Source organism: Phoenix dactylifera, chromosome 5 (genome assembly GCF_009389715.1).
Source record: "Phoenix dactylifera cultivar Barhee BC4 chromosome 5, palm_55x_up_171113_PBpolish2nd_filt_p, whole genome shotgun sequence".
Classification (NCBI taxonomy): domain Eukaryota; kingdom Viridiplantae; phylum Streptophyta; class Magnoliopsida; order Arecales; family Arecaceae; genus Phoenix; species Phoenix dactylifera.
The window spans coordinates 9,833,207-9,849,127 of record NC_052396.1 but is presented as its reverse complement, the minus strand read 5'-3'; the positions used below and the strand labels follow the sequence as shown (position 1 = coordinate 9,849,127).

Sequence of the window (15,921 nt, the reverse complement as noted above, 5' to 3'; positions counted from 1 at the left end):
CTGGTTGAGGGAGTAGTTTGTGCTACATATATACTGGATGGTATATCTAGATTTTTTGCTATTTTTTTCTTGTTTCTGAAGAAAATGGTTTCCCCATGAATGATTCTCATGAATGTTGTTTAGTTCAAATGACTTTATTAGTGCTAGGTTTGTTTGTTGTGATCTTGGTTTAATCAGGGGATATGACATGTTATGATATTTATCGGTTGTAACAAAAATTCTCATATAAATTATTTGGAATGTACCGTTCTTTCTCTTTTTTCTTCTGTGTTTGAACTGGAATTTTTAAAGATTCCATTGCTAAAACTTCAAAATGCATGTTAGTGAAGATTTTGTGATTGGAAAATTTATATAGCTCTCAATCACTGATAGCTTGCATGTCGCTGCATTAAGTAATGGGATGTTCCTAACGACACCTAAATGATGTATTTGCCACTTCAGGCAGAAACCCTATTTGATTGTTACTGCAGAAGGATTCATTTCTCATCTTTTAATAGAGGAGAGGCACTAGATCCCAATTGGCAAATAATTTACAGAAGTTATAATCATCAGTGTAAGATGAGTATGGAGAACAAGGATCCCTGGAGGAGAGCAGAGGAGGGGTCCTTAGACCTTTGAAGAGAGTGGTCGACAAGCACAACAGCTTCTTTGAGCCCCTCGTATGTTGATTACATAGGATGTTGATTGTCAGCCATACCATGCTTTTGTGTCTTTTTGCCCTTGTTTTTTGTCTGTACCATGGTTCTCTTTTGTTGCACAGGGGTCTGTTTGAGGCTTTTGTGCTTTTTCTTGGATAGTTTTAGTAAGAATATTTATCTTTGAGTTGGATAAGGCACTTGTTCTTTATTGATGTCAACTCCTGCTGACTTATCACCTCCATTATGGAAGTCCCTAATAGCTTCGTTGGCTGCCTTTTTGAAATGAAAGCTGATGAGTTTCCCATCTTTCTTTAAAGATTAGAAAAACAAGAAGTCACCAAACGCACAAAAACTCTATCTACAAACTTCATTCAGTACATCCCTATTCTAGCTGAGTAGGCTTTAAAGACTGTAGTGTTTTTTTTTAATGTCATACCTCGGGTTTTGAACAAGTGCACCTCAACTATATATATTTGAGAAAAGTGATAATAGGATTTAATCTTTTTCATCACAAATAATGCTAGTTTAATATATTCCTTGAGCAATCATTTGCCTTCTCGCTGTCTTACCATTTTTTGAGCAAATGGTTCCTTACTGTTTTGGCCCATTGGATGGGGCTAGTTCTTACCTTGATTGAACTACTTTTTTCTTCTTCTTCTTTCTCTCTCTCTCTCTGAGATCAATAGAATTCTCAAAGGAATGATAAAGGTATCAGCAAATTAAGGAGAGCTTGGTTATAAGTTGGTGGGGACAGCATGGGAGAAGCCACAGACAGCGGGGAGAATGCATTAAGAGCCAATTAGAAAAAGCTTTTCTACTTTTAGGGGCAAATATATCATTTAGGTATGGCAAGATGCTTTCGTTAACCCAAAGTGCTGGAGTACAAACAACAAGGTGTAGAAAAATAATCAACCTCAATAATAGTGGGTAAAGGATAAGGGTTTTCTCCCCTTTGTGATTTTATGTGAATTGAGTGATGCTGTTGTCAAAGAACTTCAAGTGTTGATCGAGTGCTTGCATCGAGTCAATTGAGTCATAGCCAGTTAAATTATTTGAGTCTTATTAGTTTTAGCTTTATTGTTTGAGTCATTAGTTAGATCCATTCAATTCCTAGTAATTTTTTTTTAATTCTGCATAGGTGTTAAGTGGCTTTTGTATGAAACAATGTCTATTTTAATTTATGTTTACTTGGTCAACAAGTTACTTGGGCATGAAATAGGGGTTGAGTTATAATTAAATCTAAGGGGAGGTTCTCTTTTGTCACAAGCCACTTTTAGGTCATTTATCACAAGTGGCTCCCTCCTCAGATTTTCATGTAATGTAATGATAATGAATCTAGGAATCATGGATATGGATACAACAAGATATGGTTGAACCAATACAATAAATCTTAAAAAAATAGTTTATGATAATAAATAAATATTTTTTACATATAAGCTACAAAACATCCAACAGGCATGCTTGGTTTATCATAGAACACCATATAGTAGCATTCAATATCAGATGTTCTACGATAGTTCACAAAATAAAAGATCAATAAATATATAACAACATAATAAAAATAAATATTGTAAACATATGCAAGTTACTAGTCATAAAGGCAACAAAATTCTATATCCTGGAAATATAAATGCAACAAGACAGCAACAGAATTAAAATAAATGCAGCAAGCTAATGAGAATTTATGCAGTAAAATATATGAATAGAAAAGAATAGCGGTAGCAAAGATTCAATGTGTCAGAAACAAAACTAACAAGAATCAAAATGCTGGAACCAAATAAGAACAAATGCAACAAGCTAGCAACACAATGAAAATCTATTATCCAAAAAAATGCAGGAACATGTAAACAAAATGCCATATCATAATAAAATCCTATGCAAAAAATATTATGCTATCTCAAAAAGAAAGATTAGGGCACAATCCTCCAACTTTGCTTTGTAACCTACCCATCTTGTGATACACATGGATGATAATAACAAAGATTTAAATTAAAAGCAAAGGGTTTCTGGTCATGGTAGAGATGAATGAAGGGAAAAAACACAAAAAAGAAAAAAGATTTGGAGGAAGAAGAGAAAAAGAAAAAAAAAAGAAAATATGACCTTAATTAAGAGCATGAGAGAAAAAGAGGGTAGGTAATAAATCATTTTAAATTATTGGGTCCAGGTTCCAAACTTGCTTGATCCATGCCTGGTAATGTACGAACACATTGATAAATATCCAAGTGTCCTAGGAGTTTCTAGGAAGTATCTAGACGTATCCTAGAAGTATCCACAATTATTGGGATGTATCCTAGAGGTATCTGTGATTATCTAGACATCTCCTAGGAGTATCCAAATCCTGTTTTAATCATAAAATAATTACGATACTTTTTTCCTGAATCAGAACAATAGCTGGCTATATTCATATCTCATATGTATTAGATACAGTCATGGGTAGTATTTTTTGAAGTATCCATGCTTCCTGGTAATAAATGAAAGCATCTTTTTTACATATGAGATTTCCCTTGATGGTCCGAGATTCAATGTGAGGCTATTTAGAGTGAGTGTGGTTTACCATACTTTTTCCATAGTTGTCAAATAGCTCAGGCAACCCTAGGTGATGCACCCTCCTATAGCCTAGATGATAGATTAGGCGATATGGCAACCTCCCAGGTGAAAAATTTGTACAGATCTTCCAAAATAATTTGTCTTCATGCATCTCAATTTTGATAAAAACTTGTGATGTTCTTAATAGACTATCCGAAAGTACGACTCTAAGATATATGCTAACAATTAATGCACCAGTTACATTTAAATCTAATAAAACTTTCTAGTCTATCACGATCTTATTATCTATACTAAATTCAGCGAATATGGTAACATTGTTGTCGTAGCTCAAATCGTCGAGCACAATAGAAATATGAAAATAAAGCTAAATTTCCTCTTTCTAGGAGATGACAGAATAACAAAACCAGAGAATAAAAACTAAGAGGATTTGAAATAAAAAATAGAGCATAATTTTCAACTTTTTCCTCTATCACCACTTTATAGAACAGAGTAAAATAAATTGGAGTTTACTCTTTGAAATATCCCCCCTTTTCCTTTGTATACAACAAAAACAATCAATCTTTCCCTCTTTTACTAGTTCCTACTACTGAGAAAATATAAAACAAAACAAAAAATTACAATGTAGAGCAAAATAACTATAACAAATAATTCTAACAGAGTATTACAATACAATCTTGAAGTATAGTCAAAGTACAAAAGAATGCTTACCTGATCCCTACCACTGGAATTGAACAACCCAAATAGTTTTAACATACAAACTAATTGGAAAATTGAATGCCTTGCAAGAGTATTTGATGCTCTCCGCCTCTCTCACAGCCATGGTAGAAAATAGGAAAAAGTTAAGAAAAACACAAAACTCCCTCTTCTTTGGAGGCTTGGACCAACCGATTTCCTTGTAGGTTTAACAGCATCGACGACAACCCAAAAGAAAATAGAAAGAAAGGATATGGGAGAAAGAGGGGGAGAGATAGAAGGGAGAGAGAAACATGCTGTCCGCCATCAACCCTTGCCAACCCTTTTTTAACCCTCGTTGGCCACCATTAACCATCATTCAAGGAGATTAGAGAGTGGAGAGGCAGGAGAGAAAAGCCATCTTCTTTCCCTAGTTTAGAATGAGAAGGGACAGGTACAGAGTGGATTGCACCATTTGTTCTTGGTTTAGGTTTGTTTTTCCTTCCAATTTGGTTGAACCCAGAAGCTAGCCGCTTGGGCTGCGCTAGAACTCGAGTGAGAACTAGTGTGGGATGGGCTGAGCAACCACCCACTCAAATTAGGCGATACAGGTGATGGTCAATAGCCCAAGCGGGTGTAAACAGGCCATCCAGGAAGGCCTTGCCAGGCAACGCCTAGGTGCTTGGGTGAGCACCTGTAACAACTATGTTCTTTTTTTTTCCTCGTTCTCTCAAATGTTAGGGTCAGTGTTGGTCTGAAACCACCTGGAGTATGGACCATATTTATCTTCCTTTTGCTTGCCCATCCACTCTCTTCCATAATTTTCCGTGGTTTTTCACTTATGTTTCTATTCGAGCCTCGGATCCCCACATCATTGGTTAAGCCCTACTTTTCCCTGGTGCTCTGCCCTTTAGAAAATTTCTTATATAGTTCACCTTTATTAAAAATTTAAGGTTTGAGCTGAAATTCCTGCCATCTATCGGTTCAGTCTTGACGCCCGAAGATCCTCTTGCTCGATATTCTTTCTTAGACTCTCTATATCAATTGGTGCGATGCTCCAATTATCAAACCCCTTAAGAGGAAATTCTGTGTTTGAGTCTTGAGTTGCCCACCCCGAAGTATCTGGACTTGGTTATTTTACCTCAAATGGGTTTTCCCTCCCTTTCTCTCCCAGAAAAGATTTTGTGAATTGATATAATCCATAGCTTTTTTTATTTGTTACTTGGTTTTGACATTGGATTAGTGTATTTGTTAGAGCATGATTGGATTACAATTTTGTTGAAATTTCTTGGAAAGAGACAGCTGTTGGCCTTGATGAAAGTCACATGGAGGGCATGTTTGGCATTGTCTTCTAGACTTGTTCTCAAGAAGCATTTCATGAATCCCATGCATAAGAAGAACCTCTTTGTACGTTTATTTCCTTTCATTTAATGAGAAACCATAATTAAGTTATTCAAGTTGAGAAACCATAATGTTGTAGTATATTCGAATATAGAAGGTGAGATAGACTTATGAACTAGTATTGATTATTGAATGTTGCCAAATTGGTGCTTCCTGTTGACTTGCTAGACTTTATTAGATGTATGATGTTGGTTTTTTGGATTATAATTATTGTTTAGATGCCTCCTTATATTCTTTTCTTTCAAAATTATTATCTAATGGCTGCTCTGACCCCGACCACCCTTGGGGGCACTAGACAACCCCTCGTTGCTTGTTCACTGCTTACAATCTTTAAGCACATGGAATGGGTGAGATTCCAGAGAGATTTTGATGTAGGTGCAGCACCCTGTGCTGCAGGAAATAGATCCAAGGTATGAGTGTCAATCTGTGCAAAGCTAATAGTAATGACTGAGACCTGGGGTATTAGGTCATCCAGGTGGGACCCTGGGAGGCTTTGGCATTTTCCCCCGTAAATAAATTGTGCTGTCAATTGGTTATTCCTTGTCTGATGTATTTATTTAGCTTATGCTTGTCGTGATTTGAGTTAAATATTCTTTTTATTAATCTTGTGTTAATCAGATGTATCTTTCAATTGCAGAACCCAACAAATAAAAGGGAGATTCTCTGTGATGAGAAACTGAAGACCCTATTTGATGGGAGAGACAAAGTTGGGATGTTGGAGATTGCAAGTTTGATCACCCCTCATTTTCAGAAATCTAGCTAAACTGATTAAATTATCAAAAACAGAAATTTAGGTGTTCTTTTGTGATCCACGTTCAGTTTGTTCTAACAGTCAACGTGACCTTTTAGAATTTGGTTTTTCTTGTTATGACCAGGATTTAGTTGAATTAACTACCATTTGTGTACAAAATGTGGCAGCCTTTTACGTGTCTTTGCTTTAGTTTGATTACTGTCGTGATTCCAGCTTTCGTATATACAGTTCCAAGTCTACGGCAAATTCCTTTGGATGGTGCATCATGTAGCACCACCTAGTTTAGATGGTCACTGTTGCACTCGACTTTTAAGGGGACCGGATTGGTAAACGTGGTGTCCGTGGCGAACAACCAAAGCAATCATTGGGAGCGTACGCTTGAATCAGGAAAGCTGTTTGATGGATTGATTGTCAGATAGCTAGTTGAACTGCCTGGTAGGTGGAGTTTCTTGAGATAAGAGATCGCATTTTCTGCAGTTTTAGTTCTATAAATATTAGATCAGATTTTACTAATGAAAATTTTACTTAATAGCTTAGAGCTGCTGATTGTAACAGGTACTTTGCCTTTTCCTCGAGGATTATTTTAGTTTGGGGAAGCTGAGTTCCATCTGTATCTCCTTCTTCTAGGTCTTTTGGTAGCTTATATTCACAAACTTCTTGTGTGTATATAAAAGGTATTGCAGGTTTTATAGATGATCTCTTATATTTTCCAGTGCCAGAAGCTCAGCCTCCACAATTTGCAACGATTGGGGATACTCTTTTGTCAGTGTTCTATTGATTAAAGTTTGTTGTGAAATTCATATCGACCAGATTAAGTGCGAGTTTACTTCAACCATGATGAACTCAAGTATGTTCTTGGAATTATGGGACTAAACTGTCCGTATGAATTTAACATATAAGCATAAGGCTAGATCAATAGCCTCGTAGAGTTAAGAGGATAGGAACACTTAATATTAAAAGTTCTTACTGAAAAATAACATGCAGATAATAAGTTGATTTATAGCAAGTCAAAGTCATGAATAAACATGGTTTTGTGTATGTGCAGACTAAGTCAAAGGCCTTGATGAGGGATAATACAAATTAACAGGAGTGGCAAATAAAAATGCCATCAAAAACCTATTGGAAACAGTGAGCAATGATATGGCATGCCTTTAACCAAAGAATCTTGATGTAGGGTGAACAAATGAGAAAGTTGAAGCTGTGAAGCTAAAAGTATGCGCACACAGGGAACAGGCAGCAAAGTGCAGCATCCTGTGACCAAACAAATTTATGAGGCCATCACAATAAGTCTTTCACTTGTATAAAACATCTGGCGATGCAGGAGAAGCTCGATCGGCTATTATTAACTCAGCAAAGCTCACTAAATTGTCTTATTAGGGGAAAAATGTCAGCTGTTTTTTTCTTTTTCTCTAGCAGTGGTAATTGCATGGATATACATTATTAGGCTATTCAGCCAATTTTTCTAGGTCACCCCATCCATGATCAGCATACATAGAATTATACATTATTACACAGTATACATATTGCATAAATTATTCACAGACCTTGTGTCGATGCTGAAGATTAGCATCCAATTTTGCTCAACCATATGCAATAGCATTTGCTTTTCTGTTAAGGATTATGACCAACTTGCATTCAGCCAGTGCTTGAAGGATTTCACTGATGATATCTTATAGGCCCTAGCCAGGTTGAGAAACAAAAACATAGCAAAACCACAGCAGCACATTTGATCTCCAGTATAACTCAAAGTGATTCCAGGGTGCATCAAAAAGGCACCTGAATAGTTAAAACTCAAAACCTGCAACCATGGAGGTATGAATCAGCAAGTCGACAGGACTTCTATTGATTTCTGACCTGATGTGTAGCCCACAAGGACCATTTCATTACATTGAACACCTTTGGAGCATTCTATTTTCTTGTCAAGCTACAAAGAAGCCCATTCATTATTTATTCTACATTGGCAAATCAGTTAAGGAATTCAAAGTGAAATCAGTGAAAATAAAAGGGTTCCTAGCCCTTTAAAACTTGATATGATCGCGAAGATTATCAACCACATTGCCTACTGCTAAACTGAATGATGCACTTGAACATGGATTTTATTGGGCATTAACATCATGACTGACAGCTGATCTACTTGAATAAGATAATTCAACAATTACCACCTAAGCCATGGTAGCAGCAGAAACTATTATATCCAATGATTGTACAATCATCAGCAAATATATACAGCCATCTAAAACAACAGACAACCAGATAAGCCAATTGCTGATTTCACCTTTCATACTTTTTATGTTTGAGTAGGTAATTATGGATTCAGAAGGTGATGGGCCCATTTCTCCAACACAGATGGGGAGCCATACCAAGGCCTCATTGTATCATCTGAACCAACAGGAGAGTGATAAACACCATCAAAGCTCATGTTTAGTGCGCCCTCCAGATGGGCAGACATTTCAGGAACCACACCATCACCCCAGACATCTGCCTGCCCACAGACCTGCAAATACAATGCAAGCTGTTACTGCATGCTGAAAGAGAAAAACTGGAAGTGAAAACAGAAAGAAATCTAAGGTGGTTTGCAAGACATTATACGAACACAACTTTCAACAGGAGATGCATGTCTTAAGATAGTGTAGATTAGGATTCATATCATTGGGTAGTATTTTACAATAAGCTGCCAATCAAATATCAACCTTCCACCTGTTTCATCCAGCCTTAGAACCAGCATCAGCATATGCCAAACATAAATAGTTTGAGATAAAGCTTGATGGATATAGCTTGTTTTGGTCATTTGAAGCATCAACCATATGGATGTTGCTCACACATGAAAATTGAGGCATTACACATCTGTCCAAAGGCTGCCATATACCTGTTTATAACCCTGACCAACGAAGCGGGCACGCAAGGTTGGGGAAACTGAGATGGATTTGTTGTCGCTAACATTTGAATCTGATTCAGCCATTCCCTGATCCTTATCAATGGTAGCTTTCATGCCAGAAGTAACATTTGAGTTCCCAGCCAAACGAGCACCTTGGATATACCTGCATAAAATAGCTGAAGTTTTGAGACATCCAAGATCCTTGTGTAGAAATTGCTATTATCTTTTACTTTCTTGTTACATTAATTTCTTCCTGTCTAGTCAATCCGATTGATTTATTTGTATTACTTTATCAAACAAACATTATTGTCTGCAAACTAAGTTGCTTGTATCTCCCACATCTTTACATACACAAGAAAAATGCATATATAATTTTGGGACGCAGAAATTAGCAAATGGGCACTCTATACGAACCTACAATACCCTAAACCTGCTTCAGTTAATATCGCCATCTTAAAGACAACTATACTAGAAGATTTGGCATGCTTGGTGTTGCCTCTTATGTATTATCTGAAGTGAAATATCCAAAAGAACAGAAAAAAAATACACAAAGTAGTATAGTCGCAGGGTGAACCTCAACATAATTTGCAATCAATGCACATGATAATTCACACTGATTAGCTTATCTTGAAATGCTGTGTAACATCATTGCCTTGTACTATTCGTGAGGTACACATGCTAGGAACATATGGAAATTGCTGCAAAGCATACGATAACAGTTACCCATATGAAGGAGATGGTGGAAATACCTTCCAGCAATACATACATATTTTAGTTGTGGTGTATAAACAGCTGGTGAACAATTTTTTTCAACGTAATCCAGTAGGCCTCGGGTTTGATCGATGACCCCTGGCAAGCCCTTCGGAGGTGGCCTGAAATAACCAGAGGAATTATCACTCATTATCAGTCATATGTGGAGGATAGGATGACAAAGGATAAGGCTGATACTTGATCAGAAATTCGCATAATCAGATTAGACTATCATTGTGCAATATGGCTTTACTTCAATAAAGTCTGCAAATACCATAGCTTAAACCTGTTAAGGAAAAAGGCTAGAGTCCTCAAATGAAACTTGGAGTAATGGTTATCATTCAAAGCAGTGAATAGTTTTTATACATCCTCTGCATATTAGCCATTCATATCTATTGTAAAACTACAATTTTGATGGAAAACAAAGATATCATGATTATTAACATAAAAACAGCAACAACCAAAGCTGTCACACCACACGAGAAGCTGCCCCATGTTTTTGCAAATTAAAGTGGACATAAATGACAAGAACTATAGTGAATTTCTGGTAATTGTAGTGATACTTGATATAATTCATACTTCAAGACTCAATAAGCAAAATGCAAAAGCATATGCAGACATGATACACTAACAAAATCATACATGTGAGGGGATCCGAGAGTGAGCAGCAGAGAGATATGAGACAGCCCGAATTCTTCCATGTAGACGCGTGCGAGCCATCCCCCTGCCGAATGGCCTATCAATGATAAGCTCCCACCTACAACAATTCGAACCCCTTGTGATTCCAAAATGCAATAATCAAATGCTAGCATGCAAAGAAAAATAAGCTAAGAACAACCAAACCCAAGAAACCAAAAGAGAACTTTATGCAACAAGGGGTAAGCATTATGTAAAATGCTGCAGATACTTTGAAGCTTGTTAAAAGTAAGCGAGCAGTTTATTGTAGACTAATGATCGGAGAATAATGAATACCTTCACCTTGTGGAGAGAGCTGCTTGGCCTCAGAGACGGCCTCGTGGACTCTTTCCAGATACCTGGTGATGGGAATGGATGAGAGAAAGCAAAAACTTCATAAAAAAAATAATGAGAGTTAATGGAGATAGCAGCATAAGTCAGTAGTAGTACCAGTCGAGGACGGGGCGGGGGCGGAGGGTGCCCTTCCAGTAGTTGGGGTCGAGGAGACCGGCGGCGTTGCGGAGCCAGTCGAAGCGGGAGACCCTGGCCACCACGGAGGGGATGCCGTACCTCTCCCTCAGCGTCATGGCCAGGCCTTGGTAGTCCCCTGTGTTGTTCCCCAGCCCCTGCCACATGCCATCACCACTCAGGAACTCAGCTGGGCAGACATCAGAGACAAGTAAGCTAGCAAACAAGCAAGCAAGCAAATGGTTATATGCAAGGAGATGAGGAGGAGCTGCTCAACGGGTAGAATGACGGCGGGGCGAGTGGTGGTGCCGGCGGCAGCGGCCGGGGCGGCGGTGGTGGGGGTGGTAAGAGCGGAGCCAGGAGGGGTGGGGAGGAGAGACATAAGGATTTGCTTGTGTGAAGTGGAAGAAGCAGGGGAAGAAAAGGAGGGAGATGGTTGGTGTATTGTGGATCGACAGATGACGGAATGACGCAGCGACCAACTGGTGTCATTCGTACTGATTCTTCCGGCTTGGGAACATGGGTTTGGGTTTGGGTTTCGGCACGTGCTCGTGATTCACGGTTTTTTTTTTCCCCACTAAAACGAATGCAAAATGCATACGGATATAACCAAAAAAATCAAAAAACAGTACATCCCATAACGCACGAGGCAGCTCCGCCTCACCCACCCAAAGATGATCCCCTGAATGATTGGCGATAAACGATGCCACCCAATCAGCCACCCCAATGGTCTTCCGAAATACATGCCGTGCCTGAACACTCATCCCACCACAAATCACAGCCCGGATATCCCTCAGCAGCGGGTGGTAGTCGCTGACCCTCCCGGCGGCCTGCTGGATCCAACCAATGATCGTCATAGAATCCCCCTCCAGGAGAACCTCCCTTGTCTGCAAAACATGTCGCGGATAACACAGACCCGACCAGGCCGCTCGCAACTCCGCCCCAGGTACCGAGATGTCGAACAGCTGGCAATCCCCAGCAGCAATCACCCTGGAGTTCGGACCTCTGATCACAAAGCCTGCACCTCCCCTCGTACCTCCCTACAGGACGCAACCATTGAAATTGACCTTGAGGAAACTCGGGAGTGGGGGCTCCCAGGTGAAAAACACCATACGAGGTGCTCTACGATTAGAGGTGGAGCTCCAGATGTCCCGAGCTATCAAAGGTCTATCTGATTGCACCGCCTGTAGGGCCTCTGCTGCCAGCAGACGAGCCCTCTCCACCACCTTTCCCGGAGGGGGGCACCTCTCTCGGAACGTACAAGCATTTCTCGCAAGCCAGATCTGGTAGGTGGTATAAGTCGCCCGCACTGCCTCCGATCTCAACTGCGAGGAACTAGCCAGCCATCCAAGAATCTGCAGAAAGGATGCCACATGGCACTAGATCTCCATGGGAAACCTCGCTCGCCACCAGACTCTTCTCACTCGCAGGCACTGAAAGATGGCATGGTCTAATGACTCCAGAGTTTAACACTCCAGGCATAGTGGGGGAATGTCCATACCCCTCTCTGACAGCAGGAGTCTCATCGGTAGTTGACCCCAGGCGACCTTCCAAAGGAATAAGGCCACCCTGGGGTGCAACCCAAACCGCCATATCCAGCTGAAGTCCACCGCGAGCTGCCCCCCTCCCTGAATGACATCACAAACATCGGTCACTTTGATTGTAGATCTACAGGACGTGCTCCAAACTTTGACATAAAGGGATGGATGAATCGGAACTGGGATCGCCTGAATCCACTTCACAAGAGGCTCACCAAGCAATCGTCTGATCTGGACAATGTCCCACCCCTCCCCACTAGGAAGAAGGAGGTCGCACACCCGGAGCCCCTCCCCTTCCTCAACACTGTCTAAGGTCGGCCAAAGCCTCAGCGGGAGCTCATCCACTCAGGCATCCTCCACCATGTCAACTCTCTAGCCGTCACCAATCAGCCATCTGCATCTCGACAGGACTATAGGCATATATTTGCAGATTTGATGCCAAATCGGCGATACTCTCTGACCCCCAGGTAGGACCGCGCCGCTCCCAAACTAGCCATATCGGGTGATCATCGTCTGACTCCAAAAACACTGCGGCTCCAATATGACCCTGGCTGCGTGCCGAGCAATCAGTGCCTCCCTTTTAGTCAGCAGGGACTGGACCCCCAGCCCCCCACCCTAGTCGGTCAATAGACTGACTCCCAATCCACCAGGTGCACCCTTCGGCCGCCACCCTGCGCCCCCCAAATGAAACTCTGGGCAAACTCTCAATTCTCGCCAACACCATCTTGGGGACCACGGTGTTGGACATTAAGTAGACTGGCATGGAGCAAAGGACAGACCTAACCAGAGCCACCTTGCCCATCATGGAGAGTGAGGCCGCCCTCCAACCCTCCAACCTCTGCTGCACCTGGTGCACCATATCCTAGCAGTCCGAGACTCGCAACCTCCTCCCGGTGATAGGGACTCCCAAGTAAGTCCACGGCCCCTCCTGCTCCCTCATGCCAACTCCCTGATCTCCTGTCGCACCCGCACCTCGGTCTTCAGGCTAAAAATAATGGTCGATTTCTGAAGATTCACCCTCTGACCCGAGGTGAAGCAATAATCCTCCAAGACTCTCCGAAGAACCCTGGCCTCCCTAGGCCCGGCCCTGACCAGTAAGAGGCAGTCATCTGCAAAAAGAAGGTGAGTGATCGGTTGGGCGCGAGGGGCCGGAGTGTAGGCCTCCAGCGCTCGCCTCGCACAAGCATATCGTAGAGCACGGGATAAAGCATCAGCGCAGATAATAAATAAGTACGGAAATAGAGGACAACCCTGGTGCAGCACGACGAACGACTGGAAGAAAGGCGACGGCGTACCATTGATCAGGATGGAGAAGGACAACCCCCGCACACACCCCATGATTCGGGAGATCCAAGTCTCGTGGAAGCCGAAGCTCACCAAAGCCCTCCGTAAGAAGCACCATCGGACTCTATCATAAGCTCTCTCCATGTCGAGTTTCACTGCCACATAGCACTGTCGTCGTGAAGCTCGTTGTAGGTCCCACATCATCTTCTGGACTAGCAAGATGTTGTCAGTGATACTCCGGCCACTGACAAATGCCCCTTGCTCTGGACAGATCAGGCGTGAAAGGAGGGGCTGCATCCTACCCACCAAAACCTTCGCCACCACCTTGTAGAGGGTGGTACAGAGGCTGATGGGTCAGAAGTGGTTAAGCTCTGCTGCGTTACTTCGCTTTGGAATCAGAGTGATAAAGATCATCTTTCAGTCATTTGGCATGCTCGCTGACCTAAAGAATAGCTGGACCGCCTCTACCACTGCTCTCCCCACAATGCTTCAGTATCTCCTGAAAAAGAAAGGGGGGAAACCATCAGGCTCAGGGGCTTTATCCTCCCCCAACGCCCAGACAGCCTTCCTAATCTTCATCTCCATCACCAACGCGATCAGGGCTGTGCTCTCCGAAGTCCCCACCACAACCTCCGGCCGACAAAAGCCATCCCCCCCATCCGAGCCCCCCTCCTCAGTCCACCTCGACCGAAAGAAATCAAACAAGATGCGTCTGATCGAACTCTCCTCCTCCACTTGTGACCCCACCCCATTCCATAGGGATCGAATCATACTCCTCTGCCTCCTGATAATGGTGGACCTGTGAAAGAAATGAGTATTCCTGTCTCCCCCCTGTAGCCACTGAACTCTGGACTTCTGCTTCCAAAATGCCTCCTGCTGCCTCAGAAGTGCATGATGCTCAGCTAGACTACGCCGAAGAGAGCGCATATCATCCTTCGGTAAACCCTCCAGTCTATCCTACCTGCCCTGCAACTCCGCAATGGAGGCCTCGACCTCCTCTAGTCTACTGAAAATGTTTCCCACAATCTCACGGTTCCAACGACGAAGTCCGCTCTGGGTGAGCTCCAACCTGCGTGAGACCTGCTGTATAGCGTCGCCACGCACCGGCATGGCCCAAGCCTGCCTCACGATCTCCGAAGAGCTGGGGTACTCCAACCACATATGCTCAAATCAAAACGGTGGGCGGTAGTGAGACTGGTCGGCCGTAGATATTAGAAGCGGGCAGTGGTCGGAAGCAATCCGGGCAAGGTGGCGAACATGGAAGGCCGAAAAACACTACATCCAGCACGGCAAGGTTACGGCCCTATCAATCCTCTCCCATACTCTGGCATGGTCATCCTTGTTGTTACACCATGTGAATTGCGTACCAGTGAAGCCAAGGTCTACTAAACCATTCCTAGATAAAAACTTCCTAAACTTCCTCCTCTCCACTATATCAGTGTAAGCCCTGCCCCCTCTCTTCTTAGTCGGCCCCACAATGCAGTTGAAGTCACCGGCCAACAAGGTAGGGCCCCCCTGGGAAACTATAGCAGAAGCCTCCTCCCACAGTATCCTCCTTCACCTATAGTCAGTACAAGCATACACACCACAAAAAACCCATGGGGCAACATTAGGTTCAGAAATTACCATAATTGTTTGTTGAGGGTAGTTGCGAAACACTGTTGGACCGATTCCTGTCTACCTAAAAATATGCTAGACAGATCGTTGTTAGAACCGACGAACAAAAGTTAAATTAATTTTACTCTTACCTGTTCTACTCGAAGAATAGTGGTCGTAAGAGGTCGATCCACAGGAAGGCGATTGGAGTTGCATAAAAATTAGAACGTTCACTCGGATTTAAAATCGATTTTTGAATGATAGAAGAAAAACATTATGTCGGGGATATTGATAGATTCTCTAGTCTACCGGAGAATGATTTTTAATTAAAATTAACTAGAAGACATGTACTTAGATTCAAAAAGTATTTATATATTTAATGGAAAAGAAGAGTTTTTTTTTTTTTGCATAAATTAAAATGGATGACAACAGTGCTTAGGGAGATTGAAGCCTGGAACATAGACTGCATGAAAGAAGATTTCATAAATTGCAACTAAAACGAGAATTTTTGAATGCATAAAACAAACTGCAGGAATTAAACTTAACCTAAAACATGAATTGCATAAAAGAAAAATTAATGGATTGCATTAAAAGATTTCATAAAAAGAAAACAGAAATTAACTTGAACCTAGAACAGGGATTGCATGAAAGAAATTTTGCTAGATTTCATAAAAATAAATTGATTACAAAGGTAGAAATGAAGATTGGTGGCTTGATGCTGTCTTT

The 15,921-nt window shown here is 41.7% G+C and overlaps 2 protein-coding genes across 2 annotated transcripts in view; one reads left to right on the top strand and one right to left on the bottom strand.

Annotated features, from left to right (window-relative positions):
* Nucleotides 1-6,208, top strand: part of LOC103696852 (protein TRI1-like) — an 8,419-nt gene extending 2,211 nt beyond the window's left edge. The window contains exon 2 of the mRNA XM_008778574.3: nt 5,896-6,208. Coding sequence (XP_008776796.1) covers nt 5,896-6,021 — 126 coding nt within the window. The 3' untranslated portion in view covers nt 6,022-6,208. The remainder of the gene's footprint in view (nt 1-5,895) is intronic.
* A 1,932-nt stretch (nt 6,209-8,140) lies between these two features.
* On the bottom strand, nt 8,141-11,283 carry LOC103696851. Its single transcript, XM_026801039.2, has 7 exons — nt 11,055-11,283; nt 10,760-10,935; nt 10,613-10,668; nt 10,277-10,391; nt 9,634-9,756; nt 8,876-9,047; nt 8,141-8,503 (listed from the first exon to the last, which is right to left on the bottom strand). Exons 1-7 carry the CDS (start codon nt 11,157-11,159, stop codon nt 8,315-8,317), a joined length of 936 nt encoding a protein of 311 aa, XP_026656840.1. The 5' UTR covers nt 11,160-11,283; the 3' UTR covers nt 8,141-8,314.
* Between the last annotated feature and the right edge of the window lie 4,638 nt (nt 11,284-15,921).

Excerpts from the sequence above, each read along its gene's own strand:
- LOC103696851 (XM_026801039.2), bottom strand. The coding sequence starts at position 11,159 with ATGTCTCTCCTCCCCACCCCTCCTGGCTCCGCTCTTACCACCCCCACC. Across the intron at positions 10,392-10,612 it reads CAAGCAGCTCTCTCCACAAG|GTGGGAGCTTATCATTGATA; the intron begins GTGAAGGTATTC and ends GAATTGTTGTAG. Across the intron at positions 8,504-8,875 it reads TTGGTCAGGGTTATAAACAG|GTCTGTGGGCAGGCAGATGT; the intron begins GTATATGGCAGC and ends TTGTATTTGCAG.